The 19,516-nt window shown below is 43.1% G+C and overlaps 1 protein-coding gene across 1 annotated transcript; it reads right to left on the bottom strand.

The window, feature by feature from the left end:
- Nucleotides 1-17,497: 17,497 nt before the first annotated feature.
- Nucleotides 17,498-18,900, bottom strand: LOC311050302 (ribosome-recycling factor, mitochondrial-like). Its single transcript, XM_084064313.1, has one exon. The coding sequence runs from the start codon at nt 18,878-18,880 to the stop codon at nt 18,023-18,025; it is 858 nt and encodes a 285-aa protein (XP_083920439.1). The 5' UTR covers nt 18,881-18,900; the 3' UTR covers nt 17,498-18,022.
- Between the last annotated feature and the right edge of the window lie 616 nt (nt 18,901-19,516).

Here is a 19,516-nt window from a genome sequence, read left to right as displayed (position 1 = left end):
ATAGGTAGTGTTGCAGCTACCTAAGAGTGCCTCACGACCGCAAGGTTGCTGGTTCAAGCCTCACTTGATGCACACTCATTTAAGTTGAATTGCAAAAAAACATGACTCAATCTATTCCGTTTCCATGGCTCTCTCTCTCTCTTCAATCTATTCCGTTTCTATGTCTTTCTCTTCAATCTATTCCGTTTCCATGTCTCTCTCTCTGTCTCTTCAATCTATTCCGTTTCTATCTTCAATCTATTCCGTTTCCATCTCTCTCTCTCTCTCTCTCTCTCTCTCTCTCTCTCTCTCTCTCTCTCTCTCTCTCTCTCTCTCTCTCTCTCTCTCTCTCTCTCTCTCTCTCTCTCTCTCTCTCAGGGGCGGCCATAGCTGAGTGGTTAGTGAGCCAGAGGCTCTGGTTGCCCCAGGTACTGTACGATTCCAGGCCAGGTCAGCAAATGTGTCGATGAAATTTGTCATCGACACAAGCAAGACTCTTCACCCCTAATTGCTCACAGGCCCTCATTGGAAACAAGACCGCAAGGACTTTCATGAACTGACCTGTTAAAGGAATTATCATTTCTCTTTCTCTCTCCTGGCCCCGTATTATCGCTGCTTGCAGCTATATTTATTATTATTCCGCCGTTTTTGCCAGTTCTGGCCTAACCGCGTGGTCACTTTTTATGAAATTCGGCAATATGGTAGAGGGCTATGCCAAACGGCGAAAACCCGAAACTCACAACCATTGGCCAAAGGGTGGCGCTGTAGCACTCAATTGAACATGCCAACTTTGAACAGGTACAGCTCATGCCCTGTTTGCCCTACAGCCATGAAACTTCGATACACACATGCGTCTCCTCATGCCTAACAACTTTCACTGTTTGACTTTTGACCTCTGACCTTTAGATCTCCCACCATTTCAAATTCTATGAAAAGCAGTAAAAATCAAACTCCTCCTGGGATTTTTGAGCAATCTGTACGAAATTGTCTACACATGAACTTTGGACCAATGCCGACAGACGTGAGCAAGCGGATTTTCCATAAGTGAAAACGTTAAGCTTTTATAAGCCGATGAAAATTGCATGTTTTATGACAATTATTCATCTGCCCCTAACACATACATGCAGACTCACATTTATTTGACACTTTGCAATATTGTAGAGGGTCATTCCAAGTATCACTGAAACCAATCTTACTCCAATAGGTCAAAGGGGGGCGCTATAGCAATTTTTTGAAAATGCAAACTTTAAACAGGCAAAAGTCATGCCTCGTTTGGCCGACAGCCGTTAAACCTGCTTACACATGTGCCTTGACTCATGAGGAACACATGTATCACTTTGACCAGTAAGCTCTGCCCTTAGATAGCAGTTTGAAAAACATTTAAATCCAGGATTTCTGAGCAATTTGCATGAAAGTGTGTCATGTGTGTGCAGTCCCTTTTCACTAGTTCAGGTCTGTTGGCCCAATGGATTAATCATCTGCCTTGATACCACAGGGTCGCCGGTTCAAATCCCACCTCATGCAGACTTCAACTCAATTGCATTACACACAACATGATTGTATCAATGAATAAACATGCAATTGATAAATGAAACGCTTATCTAGAGTAGTTATTTTCAATGTATGACGTACTTCATTCTCTCTTTTGTTTTGTTTTGTTTTGTTGGATTCTCCTTTTTCACTGACTAAGGCTGTGGATTGAATAGCTTGATCAATACACTGTTAGTCTCATGTGCCAGAGGTCCATGGTTCAAACCCCACTCGTCACAGTTTACATTTAAATTGCATTGTACAAAACATGACCCTGTTAATTCAGACATGTGCAATTTGATGCATGTTCACTTCTTCTCTCGCACTCTCTCACTGCCTCTTTCTCACTAAGGCTGTGGATTGAATAGCTTGATCAATACGCTGTTAGTGTCATGTGCCAGAGGTCCATGGTTCAAACCCCACTCGTCACAGTTTACATTTAAATTGCATTGTACAAAACATGACCCTGTTAATTCAGACATGTGCAATTTGATGCATGTTCACTTCTTCTCTCGCGCTCTCTCACTGCCTCTCTTTCTCTTTTCTCCCTCTCTCTCTTTCTCTCTCTCTCTCTCTCTTTCTCTTTTCTCTCTCTCTCTCTCTCTCTCTCTCTCTCTCTCTCTCTCTCTGCCTCTCTCTCTCTCTGCCTCTCTCTCTCTCTCTCTCTGCCTCTCTCTCTCTCTCTCTCTCTCTCTCTCTCTCTCTCTCGCTCTCTCTCTCTCTCTCTCTCTCTCTCTCTCTCTCTCTTTCTCTCTGCCTCTCTCTCTCTCTCTCTCTCTCTCTCTCTCTCTCTCTCTCTCTCTCTCTCTCTCTCTCCTATTCTCAAAACCGCTTATTGCTGCTTGCAGCTATATTTATTATTATTATTCCGCCGTTTTTGCCAGTTCTGGCCTAACCGCGTAGTCACTTTTTACGAAACTCGGCAATATGGTAGAGGGCTATGCCAAACGGCGAAGACCCGAAACTCACAACCATTGGCCAAAGGGTGGCGCTGTAGCACTCAATTGAAAATGCCAACTTTGAACAGGTACAACTCATGCCCTGTTTGACCCACAGCCATGAAACTTTGATGCACACATGCGTCTCCTCATGCCTAACAACTTTCACTGTTTGACTTTTGACCTCTGACCTTTAGATCTCCCACCATATCGAATTCTATGAAAAGCAGTAAAAAAGAGTCTTCCTTCGTACAGATTGAGCAATCTGTACGAAACTGTATACACATGAACTTTGGACCAATGCCGACATTTTCCATAAGTGAAAACGTTAAGCTTTTATAAGCCAATGAAAATTGCAGTTTTATGACAATTATTCATCTGCCCCTAACACATACATGCAGACTCACATTTGTTTGACACTTTGCAATATTGTAGAGGGTCATTCCAAGTATCACTGAAATCAATCTTACTCCAATAGGTCAAAGGGGGGCGCTATAGCAATTTTTTGAAAATGCAAACTTTAAACAGGCAAAAGTCATGCCTCGTTTGGCCGACAGCCGTTAAACATGCTTACACATGTGCCTTGACTCATGAGGAACACATGTATCACTTTGACCAGTAAGCTCTGCCCTTAGATTGTCTGCAATTTTGAGCAGTTTGAAAAACATTTAAATCCAGGATTTCTGAGCAATTTGCATGAAAGTGTGTCATGTGTGTGCACTCCCTTTTCACTAATTCAGGTCTGTTGGCCCAATGGCTTAATCATCTGCCTTGATACCACAGGGTCGCCGGTTCAAATCTCACCTCATGCAGACCTCAACTCAATTGCATTGCACACAACATGACTGTATCAATGAATAAACATGCAATTGTTAAATGAAACGCTTAATGAGAGTAGTTGTTTTCAATGTATGATTTACTTCATTCCCTCTTTTGTTTTGTTTTGTTTTGTTGGATTCTCCCTTCTCACTGACCAAGGCTGTGAATTGAATAGCTTGATCAATACAGTGTTAGTCTCATGTGCCAAAGGTCCACGGTTCAAACCCCACTCGTCACAGTTTACATTTCAATTGCATTATACAAAACAATACCATGAATTGCTTTTGAGAGTAGTTGTTTTTTATGTATGACATACTTTCTTGTGAAAATAGCTGATCTACAATCTCACACCTTTTTAGATAGCAACGCGTTGTGAGCTTGTAGATCGACTATTTTCACTAGTTTCCATTCCGAAATGTATTGAGCAGTTTGAAAAACATTTAAAGCAAGGATTTTTGAGCAATTTGCGTGAAACTGTGTCAAATAAATGTTTTAGACCCTTTTCACAGGTTCAGGTGTGTTGGTTCAATAGCTTGATCGCTTAATCATCTGCCTTGAAACCACAGGGTTGCCGGTTCGAATCCCACCTCATGTAGACTTATAATTGCATTGCACACAACATGACTGTATCAATAAATGCATGTGCAATTGTTAAAAATAACGAGAAATGTATACTTGAAAGTAGTTATTTTTAATGCATGACGTACTTCATTCGCCCATTTGTTTTGTTTTGTTAGATTCTCCTTTCTCACTGTCTGATCCTGTGGATTCAATAGCTCCACCAGTAGAGTGTGAGCCTCATGAGCCGGAGGTCCCTGGTTCAAATCCCACTGATTACAGTTTACATTTAAATTGCATTGTACAAAACATGACCCTGTTAATTCAGACATGTGCAACTTTTAAACAATAACATGAAATGCTTTTTCGAGATTAGTTGTTTTTTTATGTACAACATACTTTCTTGTGAAAATAGCCAATCTACAATCTCACAACTTTTCAGATAGCAACACATTGTCAGCTTGTAGATCAACTATTTTCACTACTTTCCATTCCAAGAACACAAAACAAAACTTTATTGCTAAATATTTGTCAACCAGTAATCTAGAGTAGTTAGCAAAACAGAGGCTTGGTTCATAACGGACTGAAAAACCTATAGATATCAACAGACACCATCAGGGAGGCTATATTTCTAGTTCAATAAGAAGAGAGGCAGCCTGTGAATCCATGGTCGCTGGTTTGATCCCTGTCCCCAACAATGCATTGAGGTGATCATTATTTGGAATTCTTACTTTGTTACAAACATACTCCTGGTAGCCTGTCTGTCTGTCTGCCTCTCTCTCACTCTGTCACTGTCTGTCTGCCAATCTGCCACTCTGTCACTGTCTGCCAGTCTGCCACTCTGTCACTGTCTGTCTGTCTGCCAGTCTGCCACTCTGTCACTGTCTGCCAGTCTGCCAGTCTGCCAGTCTGTCACTGTCTGTCTGTCTGTCTGCCAGTCTGCCACTCTGTCACTGTCTGTCTGTCTGCCAGTCTGCCACTCTGTCACTGTCTGTCTGTCTGTCTGTCTGTCTGCCAGTCTGCCACTCTGTCACTGTCTGTCTGTCTGCCAGTCTGCCAGTCTGCCACTCTGTCACTGTCTGTCTGTCTGCCAGTCTGCCACTCTGTCACTGTCTGTCTGTCTGCCAGTCTGCCAGTCTGCCACAGTCTGTCTGTCTGCCAGTCTGCCAGTCTGCCACTCTGTCACTGTCTGTCTGTCTGCCAGTCTGCCACTCTGCCACTCTGTCACAGTCTGTCTGCCAATCTGCCACTCTGTCACTGTCTGCCAGTCTGCCACTCTGTCACTGTCTGTCTGTCTGCCAGTCTGCCACTCTGTCACTGTCTGTCTGTCTGCCAGTCTGCCAGTCTGCCACTCTGCCACTGTCTGTCTGTCTGCCAGTCTGCCACTCTGTCACTGTCTGTCTGTCTGTCTGCCAGTCTGCCACTCTGTCACTGTCTGTCTGTCTGTCTGCCAGTCTGCCAGTCTGCCACTGTCTGTCTGTCTGCCAGTCTGCCAGTCTGCCACTGTCTGTCTGTCTGCCAGTCTGCCAGTCTGCCACTCTGTCACTCTGTCACAGTCTGTCTGTCTGCCAGTCTGCCACTCTGTCACTGTCTGTCTGTCTGCCAGTCTGCCACTCTGTCACTGTCTGTCTGTCTGCCAGTCTGTCAGTCTGCCACTCTGTCACAGTCTGTCTGTCTGCCAGTCTGCCACTCTGTCACTGTCTGTCTGTCTGCCAGTCTGCCAGTCTGCCACAGTCTGTCTGTCTGCCAGTCTGCCACTCTGTCACTGTCTGTCTGTCTGCCAGTCTGCCACTCTGCCACTCTGTCACAGTCTGTCTGTCTGCCACTCTGTCACAGTCTGCCAGTCTGCCACTCTGTCACAGTCTGTCTGTCTGCCAGTCTGCCACTCTGTCACAGTCTGCCAGTCTGCCACTCTGTCACAGTCTGCCAGTCTGCCAGTCTGCCACTCTCTCAAGTCTGCCAGTCTGCCACCCTCATGTACTCGCGGGTGCGCAACGCACGCGCGCAGACGGTGTGAGCGGAACGCTCCATCTGATAAAAATCAGATTTTTATTTTATTTGTTTATTTTACGTGCATATTAGCCATGCATCTCTCTCTCTCTCTCTCTCTCTCTCTCTCTCTCTCTCTCTCTCTCTCTCTCTCTCTCTCTCTCTCTCTCTCTCTCTCTCTCTCTCTCTGTCTCTCGTGTCCGCGCTCGTGCGCAACGCACGCGCGCACAGACGGTTCTGTGAGTGGACCGCTCCATCTGATAAAACATATTCCATTTGGCCAGTTCCAACCCAACGTTGCATTTATGATGACATGACAATTAGATGTAAAGAGAGGGGTTAGTTGACTAGGAGTCTACTAATGTTGCACATTCATGCAACAGATTACTGGACATTAACCGCCAAAAAGAAACATATAATAAGCCTACTTCTCAATCCCTAATACAGCGGGGTCCAACCATAATCCCGACACCATAATGTTCCGACCGTGCCATTTCAAACCCATAATTACTACATCCTAATATTCCGACCATGGAGCGTCTCGCGCGCACGGCAGCACCAGTGGTGCACAGCGACGCGCACTCTCTCCAATTATTATAATAAAGCTTAAACATCATGACCTGTATTTGTTTAAGGTAGCCAAACATCTATAGGCCAACTCTAGGCCTGTCAACTTCTTTGAAACAAATAGCCTACAGCAGATACTCCATAAAGTATTATTGTTGTTAATATTATTCTATTATTATTAGCATAAATTTGTATTATTTTATTACTGTTGATAATGTTATTATTGATATTATTATAATGATTAGTAAATATTAATTATTACTCTCCGCCAGGAGAGTATTGTTATCACTGCGTTTTCACTTTCTAAACATGACACACCGATTGGTCAAGCCTCACGTGACACGTGAAATACTGTGATCTGATTGGCTAGTGACGCCACCGGGCCTATATATACATGGCATCACTCTGACAGTGTCTCCGCCACTGTCAGAGTGAGGTAAGACGGGAACCATGAAATGGCTGCAGGATATGACATAGGACACTTATACAGACAGGAGGGATAGGACACTCACACAGACAGAACGGAAGAGGACACTTACCCAGACAGGTTGGATAGGACACTTACATATACAAGAGGGATAGCGACCTATAAATACATGTGTCACTGTGATAAGCCAGATTCCAATACCGAAAATCCGGCCACTAGCTCACTCCCAGACCTTCAAACCGGAAGTAGTCAAGTAGTCGCGGTCCAATTGTTCCTATCTGTCTTATTGGACAGATAGGACAGATAGGACACTTATATAGACAGGAGGGATATGACACTTACATAGACAGGACGGATAGGACATATAGGACACTTACACAGAATGAACGGAAGAGGACACTTACCCAGACAGGATGGATAGGACACTTACATATACAAGAGGGATAGCAACCTTCGCGACCTTCGAACCAACACAAGTCTTCTGGCGGAGAGTTGTGCTCCGAGGAGCACTTTTTCTAGTTATTATTATTATTACTCTCCGCCAGGAGAGTATTGTTTTCACTTTCTAAATATGACACACCGATTGGTCAAGCCTCACGTGACACGTGACAATACGGTGAAATACTGTGATCTGATTGGCTAGTGACGCATAGCGGCCTATATATACATGGCGTCACTTTGACAGTGTCTGCGCCACTGTCAAAGTGGCGTAGACATGGCGTAGACATGGTGGATACTGTAACAATTAGATAGGATACATAATTGGACAGATAGGACAGATAGGACACTTATATAGACAGGAGGGATATGACACTTACACAGACAGGACGGATAGGACACTTATACAGACAGGAGGGATAGGACACTTATACAGACAGGACGGATAGGACACTTATACAGACAGGACGGATAGAACACTTACACAGACAGGACGGATAGGACACTTACATAGACAGGACGGATAGGACACTTATACAGACAGGAGGGATAGGACACTTACACAGACAGGACGGAAGAGGACATTTACCCAGACAGGTTGGATAGGACACTTACATATACAAGAGGGATAGCGACCTATAAATACATGTGTCACTTTTAAAGAGTGATAAGCCAGATTCCAATACCGAAAATCCGGCCACTAGCTCACTCCCAGACTTCGAACCGGAAGTAGTCAAGTAGTCGCGGTCCAATTGTTCCTATCTGTCTTATTGGACAGATAGGACAGATAGGACACTTATATAGACAGGAGGGATATGACACTTACAGTCTTACATAGACAGGACGGATAGGACACTTAAACAGACAGGAGGGATAGGACACTTACACAGACAGGACGGGAGAGGACACTTACCCAGACAGGATGGATAGGACACTTACATATACAAGAGGGATAGCGACCTTCGCGACCTTCGAACAAACACAAGTCTTCTGGCGGAGAGTTGTGCTCCGAGGAGCACTTTTTCTAGTTATAATTATCATTACTCTCCGCCAGGAGAGTATTGTTTTCACTTTCTAAATATGACACACCGATTGGTCAAGCCTCACGTGACACGTGACAATACGGTGAAATACTGTGATCTGATTGGCTAGTGACGCATAGTGGTCTATAAATACATGGCGTCATTTTGAAAGTGTCTGCGCCACTTTCAAAATGAGGTAAGACAGGAACCATCACGAAATGGCTGCATGGCTGATACATAATTGGCAGATAGGACACTTATATAGACAGGAGGGATATGACACTTACACAGACAGGACGGATAGGACACTTACAGTATACAGACAGGACGGATAGGACACTTATACAGACAGGACGGATAGGACACTTATACAGACAGTACGGATAGGACACTTATACAGACAGGACGGATAGGACACTTATACAGACAGGGCGGATAGGACACTTATACAGACAGGACGGATAGGACACTTACACAGACAGGACGGATAGGACACTTACATAGACAGGAGGGATATGACACTTACACAGACAGGACGGATAGGACACTTACAGTATACAGACAGGACGGATAGGACACTTACAGTATACAGACAGGACGGATAGGACACTTACAGTATACAGACAGGACGGATAGGACACTTATACAGACAGGACGGATAGGACACTTACACAGAAAGGAGGGATAGGACACTTACATAGACAGGACGGATAGGACACTTATACAGACAAGACGGATAGGACACTTATACAGACGGATAGGACACTTATACAGACAGGACAGATCGGACACTTATACAGACAGGATGGATAGGACAGTTAGAACATAAGAATTAGAACATTCCCAACATTCCCAACACAAGTCTGGTAAGAGTGAGATAAGACAGGAACAATCTAGAAATGGTTGAGAAATGGCGGATACTGTAACAATTGGATAGGACACTTACACAGACAGGACGGATAGGACACTTACACAGACAGGACGGATAGGACACTTACATAGACAGGACGGATAGGACACTTATACAGACAGGAGGGATAGGACACTTATACAGACAGGACGGATAGGACAGTTATACAGATAGAACATTCCCAACATTCCCAACACAAGTCTTCTGGCGGAGAGTTGTGCTCCGAGGAGCACCTTTTCTAGTTCTTCTTATTATTATTACTCTCCGCCAGGAGAGTATTGTTTTCACTTTCTAAATATGACACACCGATTGGTCAAGCCTCACGTGACACGTGACAATACGGTGAAATACTGTGATCTGATTGGCTAGTGACGCATAGTGGTCTATAAATACATGGCGTCATTTTGAAAGTGTCTGCACCACTTTCAAAATGAGGTAAGACAGGAACCATCACGAAATGGCTGAGAAATGGTGGATACTGTAACAATTAGATAGGATACATAATTGGACAGATAGGACACTTATAGGACACTTATATAGACAGGAGGGATATGACACTTACACAGACAGGACGGATAGGACACTTATACAGACAGGAGGGATAGGACACTTATACAGACAGGACGGATAGGACACTTATACAGACAGGACGGATAGAACACTTACACAGACAGGACGGATAGGACACTTACATAGACAGGACGGATAGGACACTTATACAGACAGGAGGGATAGGACACTTACACAGACAGGACGGAAGAGGACACTTACACAGACAAGACGGATAGGACACTTACATAGACAGGACGGATAGCGGCCTATAAATACATGTGTCACTTTGAAAGAGTCATAAGCCAGATTCCAATACCGAAAATCCGGCCACTCGCTCACTCCCACTCGGTCACCACGTGACAATACTGTGAAATACTGTGATCTGATTGGCTACACAGACAGGAGGGATAGGACACTTATACAGACAGGACGGATAGGACACTTATTACAGATAGAACATTCCCAACATTCCCAACACAAGTCTTCTGGCGGAGAGTTGTGCTCCGAGGAGCACTTTTTCTAGTTATCATTATTATTATTTTTTTTTGTATTATTATGTAGGCTATTAACACAAACCAACCTTTTTTTCTCTCTCTCTCTTCTCCCCGTTTCGGTCTATGAGTGGTGTCTGTCAAAAGAACAGATTTACAAGCTATCAACACTGTGCTATGTACAGGATATTAGCTTGTAGATCTGTTCTTTTTGAGCATGAAGTTATGACGTATACTATACAGGTGTGGGGTCCGTGTGTGGCTCAAAAATATTTTGAACACTTGGAAGTATTTATACTTTGTCACAGGGTCGTGCAATGAAAATAGCCGATCTACAAGCTGACAACATTGCTCCATCATAGTTTGACAGTGACTTAATTTTCACTAGAAATTGCCTGTTCTCTCAATAAATGAACGGCCGTCGGCCTGTACGTGCAGTGGTGTAAAGTAACTAAGTACATTTACTCAAGTACTGTACTGTAGCCTATACTTATAGGCAATTACAATTCTGAGGTATTTTTTTTACTTTACTGGAGTATTTCAAATGTTCGGTGCTTTTACTTTGTATTATTTTATTATTGTTGATATTATTATAATTATTAATAATTATTATAATTCTTCTTCTTATCATCATTATTATTATCATAATATTACAATTTAGCGCATTGGCGTGAGTGCGCTGACTGCGCTCCCACGGACGCCGTCTGTCTGTCTGTCTGTATCTCTGTCAAGCTCTTTACTTTGCCAAAAATAGCCGATCTACAAGCTCACAACGCCTGGCACTGCAAGGTGTTGTGAGCTTGTAGATCGGCTACTTTTGGTACTCTCTCTCCCTCTCCCCCTCTCTCTCTCTCTCTCTCTCGCGCGCGCGCGCCGTCTACAAACTAAGTGCCTTTGATCCTAACTGTGCACCCAGGCAGGGATGTGCAGCATGCGCTAAATAGGCCCAATGTTTATTATGTTATAGGTGGAAAGATTCATTCATGAAGGATTCCAAATCCTCATCACTTCTGTGAAATATCAAATCCCTGGTTGAGTGCGCATTGAGGATCCCCCCCCCCCCCCCCCCGCACCCCCTTTTAAATCATTAATAATACATTCTTAATTTATAACTAATAATGAATTGCTTGAGCAGTATATTTTAAATATAAGAACAGTTTTGCACACAGGGGCTGGACTTTACGCACCGTCTTTGATAGATAGATAGATAAAAGCTCACAACGCTAAGAAGACCCCCAAGAATGTTAGCCTACTCAGAGGAGGGGGGGGGGACACCTTCATGTCAGCAACCCCACAAATTATATGTATTTGGCCGTGGACCCCAGAGAGGAGAGAGGGAGAGAGAAAGCGCATGGAATGCTGTGTTCTGCAGAAAAGTAACCTACATCAAATTTTGGGGGTCCTTGGCATGACAAGGAGACAAGAGTAGCCGATATACAAGCTCACAACCTCTAGCAGCGCCAGGCGTTGTGAGCTGAGTAGTAGGCTAACATTCTTGGGGGTCTTCTTAGCGTTGTGAGCTTCTATCTATCTATCTATCTTGATAGATAGATAGATAGATAATCACTTATGTTGCATGCAAGTAAATCCAACGTGCGTAAAGACGGTGCGTAAAGTCCAGCCCCTGTGTGCAAAACTGTTCTTATATTTAAAATATACTGCTCAAGCAATTCATTATTAGTTATAAATTAAGAATGTATTATTAATGATGTAAAAGGGGGTGCGGGGGGGGGGGGGGGGGGGTGATCCTCAATGCGCACTCAACCAGGGATTTGATCTTTCACAGAAGTGATGAGGATTTGGAATCCTTCATGAATGAATCTTTCCACCTATAACATAATAAACCTTGGGCCTATTTAGCGCATGCTGCACATCCCTGCCTGGGTGCACAGTTAGGATCAAAGGCACTTAGTTTGTAGACGGCGCACGTGCGCGAGAGAGAGAGAGAGAGAGAGAGAGAGTACCAAAAGTAGCCGATCTACAAGCTCACAACACCTTGCAGTGCCAGGCGTTGTGAGCTTGTAGATCGGCTATTTTTGGCAAAGTAAAGAGCTTGACAGAGATACAGACAGACAGACAGACGGCGTCCGTGGGAGCGCAGTCAGTGCACTCACGTCAATGCGCTAAATTGTAATATAATGATAATAATAATGATGATAAGAAGAAGAATTATAATAATTATTAATAATTATAATAATATCAACAATAATAAAATAATACAAAGTAAAAGCACCGAAGTAAAGTAAAAACAATACCTCAGAATTGTACTTATAAGTATAGGCTACAGTACAGCACTTGAGTAAATGTACTTAGTTACTTTACACCACTGCACGTACAGGCCGACGGCCGTTCATCTATTGAGAGAACAGGCAATTTCTAGTGAAAATTAAGTCACTGTCAAACTATGATGGAGCAATGTTGTCAGCTTGTAGATCGGCTATTTTCGTTGCACGACCCTGTGACAAAGTATAAATACTTCCAAGTGTTCAAAGTATTTTTGAGCCACACACGGACCCCACACCTGTATAGTATACGTCATAACTTCATGCTCAAAAAGAACAGATCTACAAGCTAATATCCTGTACATAGCACAGTGTTGATAGCTTGTAAATCTGTTCTTTTGACAGACACCGCTCATAGACCGAAACGGGGAGAAGAGAGAGAGAGAAAAAAAGGTTGGTTTGTGTTAATAGCCTACATAATAATACAAAAAATAATAATAATAATGATAATAAGAAGAAATATAGCTGCAAGCAGCGATAATACGGGGCCAGTGAATAGAGAGAGAGAGAGACATGGAAACGGAATAGATTGAAGAGAGAGAGAGTGACATGGAAACAATAGATTGATGAGAGAGAGAGATGGAAACATAATGGTTTGATTGGACATCTCAACCTACTGCCATTAACAGGATTCGAACTCTCAACCTTCAGACTAATAGGCTGCAACACTACCTATAGTGCTATAGCTTTGTCCAGGCTGATATTGTCTGTTGAAGATCATAAACTCTTGCCTTCTTTCATGAACCAAGCCCCTGTTTCACTAACACTAAGATCACTCGTTCACAAACCATTTACCAATGAAGAAATTGTACATCTCCTCAGAACCAAAACTAGTGAAAGTAGCCGATCTACAAGCTCACAAACCATGAAAAGTTGTGAGATTGTAGATCAGCTATTTTCAGAATGAAGTATGTCATACATTGAAAAAACGTACTCTCAAATAAGCATTTCAGGTTATCTTTACCATTTGCACATGTATTCATTGATACAGTCATGTTGTTTGCAATTCAACTTAAATTAAGTCTGCATCAAGTGAGGCTTGAACTGGCGACTTTGAGATTGTGAGGCATTCATTTAAGGGAGACGCCATTGGCCCAACAGACAAGTAACTGTGAAAAAGGAGATCACACAGATGATACAGTTTCACGCAAATAGCTGAAAAATCCTGGGTTTAAGTGTTTTTCAAACTGCTCAAAATTGCGGACAATCTAAGGGCGGAGCTTACTGGTCAAAGCGATAGATGTGTTCCTCATGAGTCAAGGCACAAGTGTAAGCAAGTTTCACGACTTTCGGCCAAACGAGGCATGACTTTTGCCTGTTTAAAGTTTGCATTTTCAAAAAATTGCTATAGCGCCCCCCTTTGGCCAATTGGAGTGAGATTGGTTTCAGTGATATTTGGAATGACTCTCTACATTACTGCAACATTTCAAAGAAATGTGAGTCTTGCATGTATGTTTTAGGCACAGATGAATAATTTTCATAAAACTGTAATAGTTAAAATCTATCTCCTCCTGGGATTTTTGAGCAATCTGCACGAAACGTTTAACACTTGAACTTTGGACCACTGCCTGCAAAAAATTCCAACGGATTTTCCATAAGTGAAAAAATGCAGAAGTTAGGAGCCAATGACTGTTTTTCATATAATTCAAAATGGTGGGCGATCTAAAGGTCAGAGGTCAAAAGTCAGACCACGAAAGTTGTCGGGCATGAAGAGACGCATGTGTGTATCGAAGTTTCATGGTTGTAGGTCAAACAGGGCATGAGTTGTACCTGTTCAAAGTTGGCACTTTCAATTGAGTGCTATAGCGCCACCCTTTGACGAATGAGTGTGAGAATTATTTCTTGGTAGTTTTTCATGAGCATCTACCATATGGCCGAGTTTCGTAAAAAGCGTATGCACGGTTAAGCCAGAACTGGCAAAAACAAGTATTTTTCAAACTGCTCAAAATTGCGGAAAATCTAAGGGCGGAGCTTAATGGTCAAATCGATACGTGTGTTCCTCATGAGTCAAGGCACATGTGTAAGCAAGTTTCACGACTTTCGGCCAAACGAGGCATGACTTATGCCTGTTTAAAGTCTGCCTTTTAAAATAATTGCTATAGCGCCCCCTTTTGGCCAATTGGAGTAAGATTGGTTTCAGTGATATTTGGAATGACCCTGTACATTTCTGCAAAGTTTCAAAGAAATGTGAGTCTGCATGTATGTTTTAGGCACAGATGAATAATTTTCATAAAACTGTAATAGTTAAAATCTATCTCCTCCTGGGATTTTTGAGCAATCTGCACGAAACGTTTAACACTTGAACTTTGGACCTCTGCCTACAAAAATTTCCAACGGATTTTCCATAAGTGAAAAAATGCAGAAGTTAGGAGCCAATGACTGTTTTTCATATAATTCAAAATGGTGGGAGATCTAAAGGTCAGAGGTCAAAAGCCAGAGGGTGAAAGTTGTTCAGCATGAGGAGACGCATATGTGTATCCAAGTTTCATGGCTCTAGGTCAAACAGGGCATGAGTTGTACCTGTTCAAAGTTGCCATTTTCAATTGAGTGCTATAGCGCCACCTTTGGACGAAAGATTGTGAGAATTATTTCTTGATCGTTTTTCATGACCATCTACCATATGGCCGAGTTTCGTAAAAAGCGACTGCACGGTTCAGCCAGAACTGCGAAAAGTGGCAGAAGAAGAAGAAGAAGAAGAAGAAGAAGAAGTGACAGAATACTGCCAATAACAAAACAGGTCCAGAGCTGAGCTCTGGCCCCGTAATAATTATAATAATTAATATTTACTAATCATTATAATAATATCAATAATAACATTATCAACAGTAATAAAATAATACAAATGTATGCTAATAATAATAGAATAATATTAACAACAATAATACTTTATGGAGTATCTGCTGTAGGCTATTTGTCAAAGAAGTTGACAGGCCTAGAGTTGGCCTATAGATGTTTGGCTACCTTAAACAAATACAGGTCATGATGTTTAAGCTTTATTATAATAATTGGAGAGAGTGCGCGTCGCTGTGCACCACTGGTGCTGCCGTGCGCGCGAGGCGCTCCATGGTCGGAATATTAGGATGTAGTAATTATGGGTTTGAAATGGCACGGTCGGAACATTATGGTGTCGGGATTATGGTTGGACCCCGCTGTATTAGGGATTGAGAAGTAGGCTTATTATATGTTCCTTTTTGGCGGTTAATGTCCAGTGCTCTGTTGCATGAATGTGCAACATTAGTAGACTCCTAGTCGACTAACCCCTCTCTTTACATCTAATTGTCATGTCATCATAAATGCAACGTTGGGTTGGAACTGACCAAACACAGTCTCACTCCGAAGAAGGCACATATTGCCTATTTGTCAGAACCCCAAGACTGCAAGGTGTGCCTTCGTCGGCCGCCGGCGACTTCATAATGCGCCTTCCTCGGCCACCCATTGACATTGAATGCGGTCCAAAGACGGCACATCGCTCCGTTTCCGGCGACTTCATAATGCGCCTTCCACGGTCACCAATACACATTCATTGAGGTCCAAAGACGACACATTGTGCCGTCATAGGCAGGCCATTGATAATGCATTGGCATTCCAAAACGTGCGCTAAGAAGCTTGATTGAAATGCAAAAGACCACACGCCACCACCCACAAAAACCTGTAAATATTCTGAGTATTTACATACTAGTTTGGTCATTTTTCGATGAGTATTTGTTGAGAACGACACTTTTATTTAACTTTTCTATACCCGTGACGTCACGTCACATTACTTCCGTATGACTTGATTGACAGTAGTAAAGATCCAATCAAAACTATTTATTTTAATCTAATAGATCTATATACATGATCTACTTGTCCACTAATCAATTATTCTGACACTTAAATGCCTAATGTATGAACAATTCTAGCAATAAATAATTATTTGTAATTTCTTGATTCCTAGCACTCATACAATTCCGCCTACTGCATCCGGATGTTCACCACGTCCACATACATGAAAACAAACATAACGTTTCCGTATCCGTTCTGAACCGGAAATGTTGTTATAGGCACATTCACGTTCTGTAAAGGTTCTGGCCTTCTTTTAAAGCTTTTTGAAACAAATAGCAGCAGTCTTTTGCAGTCGCTTAGGAACAAATAGCAGCATTTTTTTTTTCTCAAAACGATTTCATGTTTTTTGTAACATTTAGGACGTAAACAATCATATTGAGGGGCAGTTGAGCGGTCCACTCACAGAATCGTCTGTGCGCGCGTGCGTTGCGCACGAGCGCGGACACGAGAGACAGAGAGAGAGAGAGAGAGAGAGAGAGAGAGAGAGAGAGAGAGAGAGAGAGAGAGAGAACGAGAGAGAGAGAGAGAGAGAGAGAGAGAGATACATGGCTAATATGCACGTAAAATAAACTATCTGATTTTTATCAGATGGAGCGGTCCGCTCACATAACCGTCTGCGCGCGTGCGTTGCGCACCTACGAGCACAGACACGAAAGAGAGAGAGCGAGAGAGAGAAAGAGAGAGAGAGAGAGAGAAGGAAAGAGAGAGAAAGGGAGAAAGAGAGAGAGAGAGAGAGAGAGAGAGAAAGAAAAAAAGAAAGATAGATAGATAAACTAAATTTTACCATTTAATATAAACTATACTCCTAAGGAAAGGCTTTCATATATTTACTTATAAAGAGAGCGAGCGAGCGAGAGAGAGAGAGAGAGAGAGAGAGAGAGAGAGAGAGAGAGAGAGAGAGAGAGAGAGAGAGAGAGAGAGAGAGAGAGAGAGAGAGAGAGAGACGCATGGCTAATAATACACGCAGTAGCCTAATATACACATTTCTTAGTTTGCTCTATAGTAGGAGTTTTGGGCTGTCGGAGGAATGGGCTGTCGGAGGAATGGTCTGTCGGACTAACGTTTGCCCCCCCAAACGCCTCCCATCACACCAAGCTCCTGTCCCCCTGTTTGTGACGCTCTCCAACGGTTCCTCTGTCATGATATACGTTCCAACCGGATTCCAATGAATGTCTGCAAAAATAACTGATCTGCAAGCTCACAATGCGTCGCTATGAGATCAGCTATTTTCAATATGCTTTTTAAAATAGGGCTTAAGTAGTTAACACACGTAGCAAACGTTCTCCAATCACTCCCCATTATCGGCCTGACAATAAAATAAACTGAATGTTCTTTGGCCTGGTGGCTCAGTCAGTTGGTGCACACACCACATGCTCCTTGTGAGTCGCGAGGGACAGAGTTTTAATCCAGCGTCCATCTTGTTTCTCCTCTAGCTCTGCTCAGGGTAGCCTGTCCCTCTACACTCTCCTATCTCCAGCATTATGATAGCAAACATTTTCACAGCAGAATAGGTGTCCATCCACATATTGCAGATGCAAAACAACAGTTATCCTGTGCTCATTTAAATCTTAGGATTAAATGAACACACTGGAGTTTACTGTGTATGTGCATGTGGATGGACACCTATTTGCAGTGAAAATGTTTGGTAAAGCGTCCAGACAGTACAGTAAAACAAGAGTTGTGTGGAGTTGTCAGTTATCATGCTAAAAGCTCCTTGGTCTTCGCTGCTAGCTGTTTCTCTCTGTCAGCTGTAAAGCCATCTGTCATTTGTTGGAGCTGTTTTTCTACGAGTCGTATGGTATCTTCTGACTGCCCGTCCTTGGCCTTCTTGACTTGTGAGAGAGCGTTAGCGCGGACCTTCCTCAACGAGTCTTTGGCCTTGTTGCCAAACTGTTTGGCCAGCTTGGTGAGGTTCTCACGGTGCTCACGTGTTACCTTGGGAATGGGCACCTTGATGATGGCCCCGTCCACCTCTGGGTTAAGTTTCATGCTACTCTCTCTCAGGGCATGGGTGGCAGCCACTGTGGCTTCAGGGAAGCTGGTCATGTTGACAACTAGGAGCTGAGGAGATTTCATGGAGATCTGCCCCAGCTGGTTGAGGGGGAACTTCCCATCTTTAGTGGTCACTACAATGTGGTCCAGTGCTCCTGTTGAGGTTCGAATGCTGAGGTTTCGACTGAAGTCATCTTTCAGAGCGTCGAGTACAGCCATCATGTCCCCCTTCACTTCATCAAGACTGATGATGTCCTCCACCAGACCAAAGTTAATGGTCACCTTGGATGCCTGACCTTTCGCCTTGGCTTTGGCCTTCTTCGTAGCATAGGACCTGGTGCAGATATCAGAGGTGCTTGTAGTCTTGTGGCACAGGAGTGATGCCCTAACCCCTATGGCCTTCTTCGTAGCATAAGACCTGGTGCAGATGTCAGGGGTGCTAGTAGCCTGGTGGCACAGGAGTGATGCGCTGGCCCTGGCACTGCCTGGTAAGGGACACCTGGCCAGTTGCACCAGAGATCGGCATAGCACTGGCCGCAGAATATTCAAATTATTCATAGCCATTATTTACATGAAACGCATGGCAGATGAAAACATTCTGTAATAAAGCACATTTGACGTCATAACACTCTGACGTCATAACACTCTGACATCATAACACTCGCAAATTAAAAATGCAAATGCATTTTAACCCATTTAGACAATTCTACAAAATGTCTTCTAAAACTTTACAGTTCTGAAAAACCCATGTTTCTGTCAGAATTATATGCAATTGCCCCCGGACTCATCAAAAAATGTGTTGTTCCAGGGAGCCCCCAGAACCAAAGATTAGAGTTAAAAACGTTCGCTCTGAAAAAACAGCAGATCTACAAGCTTGTAGCGCGGCACTGTATGAGCTTGTAGATCTGCTATTTGTCAACAGCTAAAGCATAACATAATGCTTAATACACCAAAAGGGGTCCCCGCCCAAAATGAAGTCAATGTTGCTGTTAAATAACATGGCTAAATACATTTCAAGCATGCTTATTTCACAATGGCAATTCACCTTCAAGTTCAGAAGCTCATCCGTAAGCCGCTCTTCAGTGACCTGCTGGTCATCAGTGTCATCAGAGGATGGTTTGGGCTCTTGGACCTTCTCAAATTCAGTGTTCAATACAACATTTGACTTCCTAGTTTGTGGGCCAATCCACGGTGCCCAGT

This window comes from Gymnoscopelus microlampas (genome assembly GCF_963454915.1).
Source record: "Gymnoscopelus microlampas genome assembly, chromosome: 8".
NCBI classification, from domain to species: domain Eukaryota; kingdom Metazoa; phylum Chordata; class Actinopteri; order Myctophiformes; family Myctophidae; genus Gymnoscopelus; species Gymnoscopelus microlampas.
This window is presented reverse-complemented; position numbering and strand designations above follow the sequence as displayed.